Source organism: Anopheles arabiensis, chromosome 2 (assembly GCF_016920715.1).
Source record: "Anopheles arabiensis isolate DONGOLA chromosome 2, AaraD3, whole genome shotgun sequence".
Classification (NCBI taxonomy): domain Eukaryota; kingdom Metazoa; phylum Arthropoda; class Insecta; order Diptera; family Culicidae; genus Anopheles; species Anopheles arabiensis.
Window position 1 is genome coordinate 97,780,438 of NC_053517.1, and position 15,814 is coordinate 97,796,251.

The window sequence follows — 15,814 nt, forward strand, 5'->3', positions numbered from 1 at the left end:
AGTCAGTCACCCGATCCGATACTTACGGAAAGAACGTCAACGTAGAGGATGACGAAGTGGAGAGCGAACGACAGACACATGGAGGCAATCAGCCAAATGTTGCACCATGGCGGCATCTGGACAAGGGACTGGTTCTCAGACAAGCTGGTGGAAACAAAATGGAGGAAACAGGTTCAAAGTCAAAGCCTTCGAGTTCAACCGGACGAACGCGACGTTCGCCTTACCTGTTCATGGCGTTCAACATCTCAATGGTGACCAGCACGGACAGAGCCATGGTCATTGGGTGCGGGTCGTTGAAGATCTTGCAGTCAATACCCTTGAACTCCTCGCCACCGCCCAGGCAGGACAGATGGTGAGTCAGCTGCCAGTAGGACAGCTGCGGGCCAGTCTCGGAGAACATGAACCACCAGGCGGCACCACCAACGGTAGCGCAACCGACATATCCACCAATGGCCATGTAACTGGGAAGGTGCGAGAGAAAGAGAGAGGATGAAATAAAATACAACCCAAAGAACAACAGCAGACATTTGTTGGGCAAACGTACCGGAAGAACAACCAGCCAGAGATCAAACCTTCATCAGCCTTGCGCGGCGGCTTGGTCATGATGTCCAGATCCGGTGGGTTGAAGCCGAGGGCAGTAGCTGGCAGACCGTCAGTGACCTATTCCATATGAGCGCAACAAAAAACCCATTAAAACCCATTGTTTGAGCCACCAATCACCCTCCGCGACACTTACCAGGTTGACCCACAGCAGCTGGACGGGGATGAGCGCTTCCGGCAGACCCAGGGCGGCCGTCAGGAAGATGGACACGACCTCACCAATGTTGGACGAGATCAGGTAGCGGATGAACTGCTTCATGTTGTTGTAGATGGCACGACCTTCCTCAACAGCGGCAACGATGGAGGAGAAGTTATCGTCAGCCAGCACCATCTCGGCGGCCGACTTGGCGACGGCGGTACCCGAACCCATGGCGATACCGATTTCGGCCTTCTTCAGGGCGGGCGCGTCGTTGACACCGTCACCCGTCATGGCGGAGATTTCGTTCATGCTCTGCAGGAACTCCACGATCTTGGACTTGTGGGCCGGCTCGACGCGCGAGAACAGGCGGGCACGGGCGCAAGCTTCACGCTGCTCCGACACGGACAGATCGTCGAATTCGCGACCCGAGTACGACTTGCCGGTGGTGTCCTCATCCTCTCCGAACACACCGATACGGCGGCAGATGGCTTCGGCGGTGGCCTTGTTGTCACCAGTGATCACAATGACGCGGATACCGGCGGCGCGGCAGCGAACGATCGAGTCCTGCACCTCCTTACGCGGCGGGTCCAGCATACCGACGACACCGACGAAGGTCAGGTTCACCTCATACGTGTAGAACTTGGTCGAATCGTTCAGGTCCATGTCGTCCGGCTTCATCGGGCTGTCGGCGGTGGCCAGGGCCAGGCAGCGGAGCGTGTCACGGCCGGTACCGTACGTGCGGGTCAGGTCCAGGATGCGCTGCTTCAGCGTCTGGGTCAGCGGCACCTTGGTCGAGCCGACGCGAGCGTGCGTGCAACGCTCCAGCACACCTTCCGGAGCGCCCTTACAGAACAGCTTCGGTCCGTTGCCGAGCTTGGAAGCCTTCAGCGGGGTACAGTACGAAGACATGGATTTACGATCGCGCGAGAACTCCAGGGTGAACTCCTTCTTCCACTTGGTTTCGATCTCCTGGCGGACGCAGATGGCCGACGAGCGGCGGTCCAGTCCCTGCTTGGCCACGTTGAACGGGTTCAGCTTCTCAGCCAGCACGATCAGGGCGGTTTCGGTGGCCTCACCGACCTTCTCGAACACCTTCTTCGTTTCGTTGAAATCAATGGCGGAGTCGTTGCACATGATGCAGATCGTGCCCAGCTCGTGCAGCGTCTCGTAGTCGGCAGCCTTGATGCGCTGTCCGTTCAGCGTGACCTCACCGATCGGCTCGTAGGTGGATCCGGAGATTTCGAACTCGGTGAAGCTGCTGTCGTTGCCCTCGATCTTCTCGAAGATGAACATGCGCGACACGGACATCTGGTTGGTGGTCAGCGTACCGGTCTTATCCGAGCAGATGACCGAGGTGCAGCCCAGCGTCTCCACGGACGGCAGCGAGCGGACGATAGCGTTCTTCTTGGCCATGCGGCGCGTACCCAGCGCCAGACAGGTGGTGATGACAGCGGGCAGACCCTCCGGGATGGCGGCGACGGCCAGGGCGACGGCGATCTTGAAGTAGTACACGGCACCCTTGATCCAGGAGCCACCGTGGGCGGGATCGTTGAAGTGTCCGATGTTGATGGCCCAGACGGCAACGCAGATCAGCGAGATGACCTTCGACAGCTGCTCACCGAACTCGTCCAGCTTCTGCTGCAGCGGCGTCTTGATTTCTTCGGTTTCCGACATCTCGGTACGGATCTTACCGATGGCAGTGTTCAGACCGGTGCCGATGACGACACCGCGCGCCTTACCGGCGGCGACGTTCGTGCCGGAGAACAGAATGTTCTTCTTGTCCTGGTTGACGGCGCGCGGGTCCGGGACGGCATCGGTGTGCTTGATCACGGACACGGACTCGCCGGTCAGGATGGACTGATCGATACGGATGGTGGTGGAGTATATCTTGATCAGGCGGATATCGGCCGGGATCTTGTCGCCGACCGACACCTCGACCACATCACCAGGGACGATCTCCTTGGCGCGGATCTTCTGCACACCGGACTTGTCGCCGCGGATGACCTTGCCCATCTCCGGCTCGTACTCCTTCAGCGCCTCGATGGCGGACTCGGCATTGCGCTCCTGCCACACACCGACGACGGCGTTGGCGATCAGGATCAGCAGAATGACGAACGGTTCAACGAAAGCTTCAACACCTTCATGTTCCTCAAACAGAGCTAGTACCTAGAGGGGTTTTATTGGAGGAGAGAATATATATTAGCAAATTTGTACTTTGCGCTTTTTAGAAGAGATTTTTTGCAATCGTTCGTTCAATTTTTTACTCCACAATTAATACGCGTCATATATTACGCAACAATTGGACACAACGTGAACAATTTTATTTAACACACATTAGCAGAAGGCTGGACAAATATTATTTTTAACATTATTTTTCTAGAAATGACTTTTCTACCATCTACCATCCTCTCGCCACACTTCAAAGGTTAGAAGAGGGGAAAAAGCGCAACGCAAAAGTGTCTGAAGGTTATTTGTTGTGCGTGCATAGACCGTGCAAAAGGATGCTCTTTCGCGGTCGCGCGTTTTACAACATCCCGGGCCCGTGTTGCGCGCATAGTTTTACCACAAATTTTACGCTCCGCCGGCGGTAAAAGTCATCCAAAAGGGTGGTTATTTTTAAAACATTCAACGAATTGGAAATTTAAAAAAAATAGAAACAACGAACGGACACCTTCAAATACCAAATAGCGTCACATTCGTGTGGGCACACACCAAAAAAAAAAAAATCCCGCTGTCAACCACACACACCTCCTGGGGGGGACTGCGCGGTGGTTACGTTAAATGGAGTAAACGACATAAACAGATTTTTGGCACCTTTGCGGCCAACTGTCCACTGACTGAATATCAAACACGGAAAAGCAACGGTGGAGGAGCGAATGAGCGCTTCATGCATATAAGATTAGATGAGTGCCAGGTAACGGGACGCAAATGCCACGCTGGATCACAACCATCTATTTGGCCGAAATTTCGTTTTCGGCAAACACAGTAACTGATTGAAAATAACTCATTCCATTGCTTTGACTTTTAAAAGACGGCGCTTTCCCGTTGAACGAACGATGCAACAAAACCTTCCTTTATCGTCGACTGGTGAAGATGATACTTACAAAAGAAATGATAGCGGCCAACAGCAGAATCTTAACGAGAAGATCATCGAACTGTTCAAGCACTAATTGCCAGAGTGTCTTTCCTGTTGTGGGAGAGAGAAGGAGAAGAGTTATCCGATTAGATGCGCTGCTAATGTTTTGCAATTGTTTATTCCGGTTGTTCGTCTGCCACTCCTCTCCCGACGCGTTACGATAGCTCGAGCTGCTCGGGTCGGGGGGTCTGTTTGCTGGGTGTCTTCATCAGCATGCAGCCATTACCACCACCATCAACCGTGCGGCGCATGCAGCAATTGCGTTGTTTTCTACGCTATCCAATTAATTCCCTCGTCCAGAGGGGGGTCCAGAGGGAGGAAACATTCACGTTGTGTTGCGTGTCTCCTCTTCCGGAACCGTCACCTCCCATTGGAACGCCGGCATTTTACTTTATCTTTTTTCGTTTCCATATTCAAAGTAATACCATCATTCCATTCTAACAGGCAATAATGGCACCGGAAAATGCACCGAACGACCTGCCTCTGCTCCCGAAGAGATTAACGCTCGCTTTTGTTTAAAATTAATACCGCTGGATTTGTGTGTGTGTGTGTGTGCATATGTGACAGGGCCGACGACTTAATGCCAGTATCAAAGACAGCAGGAGCAGCAGCAGAATTTGCGTCCTTCGGTGCTTAATTCACATGCGTGACGAAACACACGGCAGGAATGCTGCTATCGGCTGAGACAGGACAGGTCAAACGCCTGGCTCAGCTCGTGCGACACAACACAACGCGCTTCCGGCGCGGAGAAGGGATGAGGAGTCTGCCGGCACGGATGATCCAACCGCGTAGGTACGCAACCACCGCACCAACAACGTACGCACGTACGTACGTACTTAGCACGTAATACTTATTTTTGTCAGGGGCGCATAAAAATAGCGTGCGGGCGCACGAGCGTACTACGGGGTGAGCGAGAGAGCGCGCGCATTTTGCAGGTTGGCGTTTTGTGTATCTGTGTTCTGCTCGCCCCCTCAGCAACGTTGATGATGATGAATCCGGTACTGACCGGGCGGGCGCATGATTACACCCCCAGAGTCAGAGCAAACATTTGGTCGTTTCAGCAGTTAATCTCTGTGTGTGTATTGTTTTATGGGGCCCACAGCAGTGCCTCAGTATCAACAACGCCCTCTCACGCGCTTTCATCAGCAAACATGGGCTGGGCATGGGCAGCTGCGGGGAACAGGTTGTATTTAGGACCAAATGGTACTATTTGTCACCTGATATACTGATTTTCTAGCTCAACAAATGGATCGAACTACCAACTCCCCCCATCATCCAGTGACGCTTTTCTTCACGCCAGAGTTACCGATACCGGGGAGAGTACAAAGAATTCGATGAACCCTCCCCGCAACACACCGACACACACGCACGCTGACCGGATAGACAACTCCGCAGCAGCAAGCAGCGGTATAAATAGAAACATCACGAAGTGAAAAATGTGTCCATTTTGTGCAGTGCTCCGGTTGTATAATGCTCCACCACAATTCCCCGACGTCCGGAGAGGTTCGGTACACACTTTCATCATATATCCTTTTCCGAAGCGTTGTTTTTTTTTCATTTCTTAATCAAAAGGGGAAGCCAAATGTACAAAAACACACACATACATCACACACGTGCGCTTTTTGTCGTTCATATCGGAGACAGGGCGATTGGAGCAGCTCCAGCAGCAGAGGTCATTGCGGATCAGGGTCGGGTGGGAGGGTGGCGCAAATCCTGTCGTCGTAGGTCGAATAAATATTTTCATCCTTCACCAAATGTACACACCACCACCATCAACCTTGGGGCATCCACACACCATCGACATGCATGATGATGCTGATGAAGATGTAACACGCGCCCGGGAGAGCCGTGTATTATCTCGAGCGGCCTGCAGCAAGCTGCCACATATATTTACATGCCCTATTTTTTGTCTCGCTCTACCGGGCCCTACTGCATTACGAGCATTAACGAGAGCAGGGCGCTGTGCATCGACCACGGGCACACAAACAAGCGCACGTCGATGTGAATTAGTCTGTGGTTACCGCTAGCGCCGGGTGTGATTCGTGTGCTGCTCCCCCGTTTGCAACCGCTAACCACGCTTTGCTGCATTACCTGCGAACGGCCGGACGGAGCAGCTTCATCTGTTTCTTATCTTATGGCGCGCCATTAGACCATACGGTGGGGTCGCAGCAACGTGCAAAACAAAGACCCGCTCGCTCGCTGCTGCTGCTGCTGTTGGCCGCAAACAAGTGCGCTCGTTTGTGCTGTATGGGTCATACACACACACACACACACATACTTGCCCAGAGAACGGGACGAACGGCGAGCATGTAAATAGACCAACAGTTCGCCTGACTTTTACACGTACAAATAATTCAGAATTATGGAGAGAGAGAGCAACCGTTTCATCTCGTTGCAAACCACCAAAGTCGCGAGCGCCTGTTTTCCGGTCGTTCGTTGATAGCTTAACCGCGAAAGGTGGCGGCCGCTGCTGCTGCTGGAAGCCTTTGTTTGATGATCGCTCGCTTCAGTGCCTCCCGGTGGTTTCGTTTATCAGGAAGGGCGGCGGCGGCGTCGGCTTATGTTTCCCCCAAACCCGGGCGTGTGTGTTTTTTGTGGTGGGAAGCGGGAACCAGTTTGATAGAACGCGTCTAAGTGATGACGTCTTCAGGTCCAGAAAAGGGCTGCCGATTTTATTTATTCTTCCCGCTCCGCCTTCGCCTCCTTTATCGGGTCGTCACACATGTACACCCACCACATGTACACAGGGCAGAGTGCGGTGGTGTGTTGGCGTTCCGTTTCACCATATTTTGCTGCTATTCTTTGCGGCTTACAGCAGGGCGGCGGCTGCAATGCAAGTCGCTTGCACAACCCAACCAGTGTCGTGGTTTCCAGGTTGTGCGCTGTCGATAGCCGTTTGTCCATTAAAAAAAAAACACTGTCTGGCGATACTCGAACGAATGTACAGCTGATGAAACAGACCGACCCAACCCTCTCCTCTATCGTAACGCGAACGAAAGACCCTTCTCCCTTACACTTCCTGTAGACTCAGCCGCCCGGGCGATACGTACCTTCTTCAGCGGGTAGTTCTGTGGAGAGAGAGAGAAAAAAAGAAAAATATTTTTAGAATATTGATTTTAAAGTTCTTTTTAAGGTAGAATGTGAAGTGAAATATTCAGTTCGCTCCGCGAGAGTCCCAAGAACGTTGGAAAAATGCATCCAATATCCGTCGTTAAAGATCAATCGCGATCGTGTTCACGTGCTAATTGGAGCAAAAGATTGGCAAGATTCCGGACCAGCGATCGGACCAACCCGTATCCATGCCATCATCATCATCCATGCGCTCTCCCACTTGAGATCATCCGAGACGCTTGGCCGAGAGTTTGACGTCAGTGCGATGATTCTCGTAATCTTGCCCCAAACCAGTGGAAAAAAGCGGGAAAATAGCGAGCGGAGAAAAAGAAAGAAAGAAGGAAAGCAACTTGTTGGGGCAAATTGCGTTTTTTTCCCTCGTAATAGTCGGGCCGAGTGCGTTACACGCATAAGTACGCAACGCAAGAGAGTCAGTGACGGGGAGTTCTAGCAGCATCCTGCTACTACTATCACACACACGCCGCTTCAGCATGGCGCACCATGGGCCTCATGTCGGGAGGAAAAATAATCAAACCCCATCGAAAAAAGGAAACAACCACCATTCTTCTGCTGGGTGAGAAGAGGGATCGAGCTACGAGTACCACCCATCCAGTTCGACCCCAAAAATAGACACAACGGCTTCTCTCCACTAGGGAAGCTAACAACAGCTTGGAGGAAGAGTAGAGTGAATCGGTAGACCAGCAGGACGCAATCAGGTGGGCGCCCGCCGCTTAATACACAATCCAGCGGACAGTTCGCCACCACCCAACCAAAAACCAAGCAAGCAAACAAACTTCCTTCGCAACTTCGTGTGTCCGAAAATTACCGGTTGGTCAGTCGAGAGCGCAAGAGAGAGAGAGAGAGAGAGAGAGAGAGAGAGAGAGAGTAGAAGGTTGATTTTCTTTACGCATTTTCAGCACCTCTAACCGTTCTTCCGAATTTCCTCCTCCCCAAAAAAAAAGGGAAAACCCGATGCTGTTTGCTGTTTTTGCTTGCTTTCACTGTCCACACTCTCACGGGGAAAACGTGAGCGGAAAAGTAGTGGTGTGAAAAATGCCCCCAACACACAGTGGAAGTCTTTCTCCTCTTCACACGCTGGGGGTATGCTTTTTTTTTGGCCTGCTACTGTGAGAGGCCCAAATCTCCTGCGTATTTATAAATAAGCACGCATTTACACTACAATATCTCGATGATATGGGGATATTAAATTATTGTTTCTTTATGATCGTGCCGCCACGAGAACACGTCATGCCCATCATAGAGGCATGAGCGGAAGCAGAGAGGTAAGCACCAGACCGGAACAACCCTCCCGGTCTTAACGTGTTGGAAATAACTCAAAGCGCTCTGTGGAATGTAGAAGCCAGTTGCCTCACACTTTAATGCCCGTATTCCAATAAGAAACGCAGCCAACAGGATTGTGAAACACCTTGAGGATTCCTACCAGACTCAGAGTATCTGGCCGGTGTGTTATGTACACGCATCGAAGCGCGTAGATATGCAAATCAATGGTGTGCAGGCTGGCGAATAGAACGGCGCAACGCATGCATACGTGCCCGGCGACCTCGCCTTGAGCCGAAAGTCCTCATTGCGGTGTGTGTGTGTGTGTGTCTGGCGACCTTAAGCACACTTCCAAACGCCAATCAATTAATATTCTCGACTGCAAACCTGACCTGCAAGGCCCATGGCGCGGGTACCGGAGAATTGTCCTTGCGATTGACAGAGTGTAGATTATTAACAGAAAAGTCCTCTGTAAAACCTACAACAGACCGCATTTCAGTCAGCACTCAAATCAAGAAAAAACAATACACAAAAAGCATTCCCACACCACACGTTCCTTCCAACTCCCATGAACACAAGCAGGGAAATGAAACCGAAAAAAAATACACGTGTCAAGTGATTTTGTTTCAAAAACATCGAACATCTGTTAATACACTTGTGGCTTTCGTTCTGTGGTGCGCTTGTCTCTTTTCCCTTTAGCAAATTGCTCCACCAGCGCTCTTCTTGGGCAGTGAATCTTCTTTCCCTGCTTGCAGCACTCTTCTCGCCGGCGGCACCGTAAAAGGCACCCGAAAGCTATACCCGAGCCGTCTGGTGGAGCAGATTCTTTTTAAATAGATTATTATTAGGTGCGTTCAGCTTGCCCCCCGAGGTGGCAGCAGTAGGAAATTGATGAATCATCAAGGCCCCCCCTCTTTGGTTCATTGGTTTCGCAGGAGTTTAGTGAGCAAACAGTGTTAAATCATGCCTATCTCTCTCTGTTTCGTTCTTTGCAATCTGATCTGATAAACCGTTGATCCAAATCACCCGGAATGAGGAAGCTAGTTTCCGCCAGGCTTCTTCTTCCCCCCCATTCCCATTTCTGCTGCTGATCGATATATTGATGAGTTAAGGTTTCGGCTCCTTCATTTGCAAGGGCATGGAGTAGAGTGATGGAAGGTACACTACGGCATCCAAATTTTCACACTTTTCCATTCAACTCTTGAAGGAGAAGAAGTGTAATTAGGAAGATGGAGTTTAACACAATGACGTCATAAACCTGTCAGCAAGACAGATACATTGGACGTTTTTTGGTCAAGTTTGAAAGATAACGATCAAGCAAGATCGCTAACGTGGAAAAAAGATATAAATCGATCAATTCCTCTATCATTCCCAGAGGAAGTCAACAAACCTAATTTTATTCCAGACAACACAACAGCATCCAGAAATTGCTGTTCCAAAACTAAATCGTGTTCTACCAGCTCTTTCCAGGAAAAGAGAGCAAAAGATTAGGTTTTAAAAATACAACACGGAATCTGGTGGTAAATGGAATTTTAGACTTGATGTTTCCGATCAACCCTTGAGCCTTGTGATCGAGGTTTATTTCCAGGAAACATCCATTAGTATTCTCCGCTCCACTCTGCACAGTTTCCATTCCGACATGCTGCATCACCAGGGATTTTGAGTTCACTTCTGTTCCGAAAAAGCACGACGACCAAATCGTTTGAAGTTGGATTTTTACTATCGATCTTCAATTTTATATCTTCCTACCCCCCTCCGATCTGTACACACACACAGAAGGTGAGTGTGTGTTTTTCTTCTTGCTTCGATGGCATCAGGGGTTTGTGAGAGATTTCCAATTCCCCCCTAGACGTTATTCCCGCGGCACGATCGAAAGGGAAAACATCGATTGTTGGGTTTTCTGTAAATTACTCTCCAAAGGCCCAAGCCCCGAAGGGGTTGTTGTTGTTCCAATCCACATTACCATATATGACCACATGCACTGCACGCGTTCTCACAGCACTTAGAACAGGTTGCTGTTGCTAAATGCGCGAGCAGAGTGTATGTGTGTGAGAGGAGTGTCTCCTTTTTCCCATGATTTATTTCGATTACGATTTCGAACCTTGAACCGGGGCGGGCGAGGGACAGGAAAACCTGTCCACCACCGGTCGCCTTCTGGGCCATCACCCCCAGCGGTGTGCGTACTAAATGCTCCTCCACTTCCCTCACCATTTAACAGAAATCGTCTGCTTTCGGCGGTTGAGTACGGCGAATTATTCATAACCCAACTTCCGAACAACCCTGCAAGTAGCAACGCGCTACTACCGGCAATGGCAGCAATACCCCCCTCATGTACGACCTCAATTCGAAGGCAGACACACGCACACCGATCGGAGGAGGTTGTTGCGCCGAGGGCGATGCAGTGTACATTTGACTCGATTAGCAATGAGCATGAAACAACCGCAACAACTGCAGGTCGGAGGAGAGCAGTGAAAAAAAAACATCAACCTTCCCCCCCAATCCGTCGATCGATCGGCAGGCGAAACACTCCCTCCTCCCAGCAGGAGAGTGTTGTAGCTTTTTTTTCTAATCGAACGCGAATCCGTTGACGGCTCGCTGGAGGAAGGTTTCGCATGCCGTTTGTTGCCATAAAATGATTAAGATGACAATCAGCACACACAAAAACACACAAACCGTGTGTCCCTCTTGCCAACTTGATGACATTTACAGGTTAGTTCTAGTGCGCCACCCACCCAAGTGCAGCCGCAGCAATCGAGTGGAACACCTTGTGTGCCTGTGTGAGCCACCGACACGAAACGATGACGACGCTGGCTGGCTGGCTGGCTGGCTGGCGCTGGTTGTCGCCTTACACCACCACCAAGCACCAAACGCAATCGATCCTCCCATGTATCGAACGGCCTGTTCGGTGTGTGTGCGATCACCGGCAACACATTCCCGCGTTGACGTCAAAGGCGCGATTCTCCGTGCGATCGCGGTTTTGCACTAATCGGCGCCTCGACGACCGCACGTCGGTGAGAGAGAGAGAGAGAGAGAGAGAAAGAGATCGTCGAGACGTCAAACGGCAAAGCGCAACAGCGGCGATCGTGAGGAGCAACAGCACAGTGTGGCGTGGTGTAATGCTTACGCACGTGGCGCTCTCCCTCCGTGTGCTATATCCAGAGCTCATCGCGCGAGAGGGCACACTTCTTAGCGCTACCTCCCATCCCCACCCTCCCCAGGATTTAACTCCCTTCTTTCTCCAGCAGCAGCAGAAGCAATGGTGGTTATTTCACCATGGACGGAGAGGGAGGAGAACGGGCGCGATGTTTATACAACTTCGTGGCCACCAGTCGTCGTCGTCGTCGTCGTCGTGGGGTCGTCTTCCGCTCGCATCTCGTGATATCGAACGCGAATCTCGCACTTGGCGGCAATGCAAAACAACAACAAGAACTGGCCAAAGCAATAGGTGTGGATATACACGATCGATTAGCACCTTTCCGGGTGCTACTCCCTTCTCGCTTCCCTCTCTGGGTGTGTGTGTGTTACTGGGCCCCTGGCTGGCCACGACGCAACGCAACGCTAGCGCAAGCATAACCGCGTCAAGGCGACTGGTAAAGATCTCGAAAATAGATCACACCCCGAAGGAGGAAGAGCACGCTCCAGTTCTTTTGTTCACGGTAGTGTATGTGTGTGTGTTGCATGAGGAGACCTTCAGCTTTTCCGACACATCGGTTACAACGTCCACCTGTTCGTGTTTAGGTACAATTTAGAACCTGAGAGCGGCCTGAGAAGAGCTCAATTCCATTTGAATTAGCTTCCAATCTAATTCCAATTTGAATTAGCTTTACTAAGCTACCAAAAAATCCTATTTGAACTTAAATTAAAATCGATGGCCCGTGAGAACACGTGAACAATAGCGCACTACTTTCTTCCTTCAAAGACAATGGCCAGACGAGCACAAAAGTGAAAAGGGGGAAAACACACTTTCCTTTTGCTTGGCCTACCACCCACCACCACCACCGCTATTGAATCACGGTCCAGCGGCCGCGGTGGAAAAACGTGCTATGACCCGTTTAAAGCGCTCATAGACGTGGCCACTGTTTTGTGCTCCGGAGCCGCCTGACATTGTCCTTCGCTCGCTCACAAAAGGGCGAAAACTTTCAAGTGGGCTGTGGGCTCTCTCCAGCACAACCTGAGGCACGATGACACTTTGTGCCGTCCGTAGGGCCGAAAACATCAAGAAGTGGCTACCGCTTTCGAACAAGAACACACTTGTGTGCGCTCTCCAGAAGGGTTATGACGACACACACACACACACACACGTTTGGCCGCGTTCGCTGTCTGATGTGAGCAAGAAGAAGAAAAAAATGAAGGATTTAATTTTGCTCCTGCCAAAAGCAATTTTAACCACATTTTATAGATGCACCGAAGCCGTCCCGGGGAGTCTCCGTACCCGGGACGGCACTGGGATGATATGGGTGTATTTCGTAGTAATAAGATTACTCATTTTATTACACCACTCTCTTCATTACATTATGTGCCATACAGCGTCGTGTGCGGGTGTAGGTTAGGGCCTTTGCTGGGTTACAACTGGAGCACCGGAGACCGGCACCGGCAAGACGGATGTTTGCATATCGTTGTTGCAGCACGTACACACCACACCGCCGGTTAAAAACTGTTGACCCAAGGCAAACATTGACAATTGTTTTGGAACATTCACGGTTCTAGGAACTTAAAAAAAATACGGTCAAACGCTGTTTTTGAGGAGACCGTGTGCGCGCAAGGGTAAGTGATGACCTATTCGCTAAATTTGCACACGTCTGCCGTTCTAATTAACGAGCCGATTGATTAATGATGGAAAAACCAACAAACCACAACAAAAGGCAACCCAGGAAGGAGAGCCAGTTCTAATTGAATTATCACAGGGGAAAAAACAACAACGTGCGCTATATTCCAAGGGACAAGGCAAACGAACCGAGGAAACGGAGAAAACGGGGGGGAAATACGATAGACTTTAAGGTCGCTGCTGTGTGTGCATCGTTCGCGGTCGCCACACTTGGACAAACAGGTGGTTGGAGAAACGGGCGCTACTCCGCAGGCCTGCTACTGATAACCTAATCTTATACACCATTGGCGGACCCACCCGTATCGGCTTCCGAGTCGGTCGCTATCGGCGAGAGCATTAATAAATTGTTTCGCCAACCCAATTCGACCAATAAAAACAACCCTCGGGCGGTCCCCCCCCCCCAACTGATTATTACTTGACTCACTCGAATAACTTAATTATATTGATCGTTTAAATGATACGGGACCGCCCTTTCTGCCTTAAAACCGAAAAGAATCACTCGGGACGGTTCTCAATCTTCATTAAGAGGAGAGCGAGAAGCAGTGAAAAGGATGAACAGTGAACAAGGTGAAAGATTTTTCTCAATTTCCAGCAAAATAGAACAGCGTTTCTTCAGTTACTGGAGAGTTTTGTTGCGAATCCAAAGGTGCTGCTGGTCAGTGAGAATGCGCCACGCCACACAAAAACCCGATGGCTATATTTAGCGCACTTTCACATACAAACACACAGACGCGTCTTAAACCGTGCCGCGGTTAATTGATTTTTCGTGATGTATTGTAATAAATGGGCCCTTTCAGACCTTCCCTTTCTCGTGGGGGGAGTCCTAAAGGGATGGGAAGGAGGAGGGGCCATTTGCAGCCATGGGGAAGAACAAGTAAACATGTGGGAAAATCTAACAAATTAGCGCAGTTTTGATTCGGTTCCGAAATGTTCCGAATAGATGTTTACCGCTTCAGAGAGGGAGGGGAAAAACGGGAGCCGGACTGGGGGGGGGGGGTGTAGCTATAAATTAAAAATTTCACCCTCCCCAAGGGTAAGGGTCAAAAGCGGCCGTCGTCGGGGAGCAAAGTTCAGTTCGGACCGATTTCAAGGTCTCCCTTACTTAGGGGGGGAAAATGAACGTAAAAGACTCGAACTGTTTTAAAGCTTAATTGTGAATCATTTTGGTGTCACTCAGGGTTCGACTTTGCTCCAAAATCGTGACCATTTTCAGTAGCTTCAACGTAAAACCTTCGACTTACATAAATTATCTTTCCCATTTAAACATACCAAATTGCTCCCTGACATGCACAGAACTTATTCTCCCTTATCTGGTGGAAAATAAGTCGTGCCATCTACTTATAAGAAGCTCCAGAGCTATCTCATTTGCATCGCAAGTGTTAGAAGAAGGAAAAAAACACTATCGTTAAGAGCTAATAACTACCCCCCCATCGCTCTACAGTGTCTAATAACCTTCTCTCTTTCTAGCACTCCGTCTTATCTGCGCCATTGCCGGAGATACACCATCACACGCGCTCGGGACGGGGGACATAGTTATCTTTTCGTTTTACCCCCAAAACTCGCCACAACCGGTACACGTGTTCGATTTCCAGCGAACGAGTGGTCGCGGTGTACCAGCGGTCGGCTCCAGTAACCGCACCGCACAGGGCTAGCGGAGCAACAGCAACAGCAGCAACAAAATGACACAGTCGTCGTGATGATGCTGTTGCCGCTGGTTCCTCACAGCCATTAGCGACAAGCCCGCATATGCTGTACTACAATTGTGTCGCAACAAACCTTGCATCATCCTGCATAGGCACGGAAAACCGCAAACTGACAAGCTAAACGCGCGTCGCCCTCAATCTGTTTTTCCACTTCTGGGACTTCTGGGCGAACCTTTCGGTAGGGATTTCCGGCCGGGAGCCAGCAGACACTTACCATTGGGTCCATACTTCTTCTGGTATTCCTTCACCTGGTCGAGCGAGAGACCCCTCTCCGGATCGACGCGGAAGTGGCTAAGGACTTCATCGACGGTCTTGCTATGGCCGTCCTCCATGGTGGGTGATTATTTTGTGTTACCGGCAGTTCTGTGTTTGTTTGTAAGGGGAGAGAGAGAAGGCAGAAGAAATAAAGTTAGAAAATAATAAAATACAATTATTGCTTTAAGTAAGTTCAGTTGTCTTCCGATCAATCCGACGATCTCGCTTGTTGTCTTTCTCGTTGGGTGGTTTTTTTCTTTTGTTTGCAGTTTTGGTTTTGTGGTGGACGGAGTTAGCGGTGGGGTTCGATTGCCGGTGGGAAGCACCAGCTGATAGCGCGGATTCGCAGCGATCACTTGGATGGATTGTGACTCACACACACACACACACACACACACACACACACACACACACACACACACACACACACACACACACACACACACACACACACACACACACACACACACACACACACACACACACACACATACACACGCACGTGTCGTTTTACACGTTGTAAGACGCCACTGTAGGGAGCAAACGACGGTGGTGAAATGCCGAGTAAGCGCACACACACACGTCGTCGTCGCGAACCCTCTCCCGGTGGAGGAGCACCATTTTCAGCAAAGGTTCAACAACCCTTTGTTTTCTGCACTATGTGGCACACACCACACACTGTTTTTGGTGCGGGAGGGGAAAGACGTTTCAAAAGAAGTCATCTTGGGGGAGGCTTCTAGAAAGCTCTCCACCGCAGTACACACACA

The 15,814-nt window shown here is 50.5% G+C and overlaps 1 protein-coding gene across 7 annotated transcripts in view; it reads right to left on the reverse strand.

The window, feature by feature from the left end:
- LOC120893943 (calcium-transporting ATPase sarcoplasmic/endoplasmic reticulum type) overlaps positions 1–15,814 on the reverse strand; it is a 33,349-nt gene that overhangs the window by 9,303 nt on the left and 8,232 nt on the right. For all 7 annotated transcript variants that reach the window (XM_040296200.1, XM_040296201.1, XM_040296199.1 and 4 more), the window contains exons 2-8: positions 15,007–15,155; positions 6,926–6,943; positions 3,844–3,926; positions 737–2,905; positions 545–660; positions 225–461; positions 27–144 (exon numbers count right to left, since the gene is read on the reverse strand). In XM_040296200.1, coding sequence (XP_040152134.1) covers positions 27–144; positions 225–461; positions 545–660; positions 737–2,905; positions 3,844–3,926; positions 6,926–6,943; positions 15,007–15,124 — 2,859 coding nt within the window. In that variant the 5' untranslated portion in view covers positions 15,125–15,155. The remainder of the gene's footprint in view (positions 1–26; positions 145–224; positions 462–544; positions 661–736; positions 2,906–3,843; positions 3,927–6,925; positions 6,944–15,006; positions 15,156–15,814) is intronic.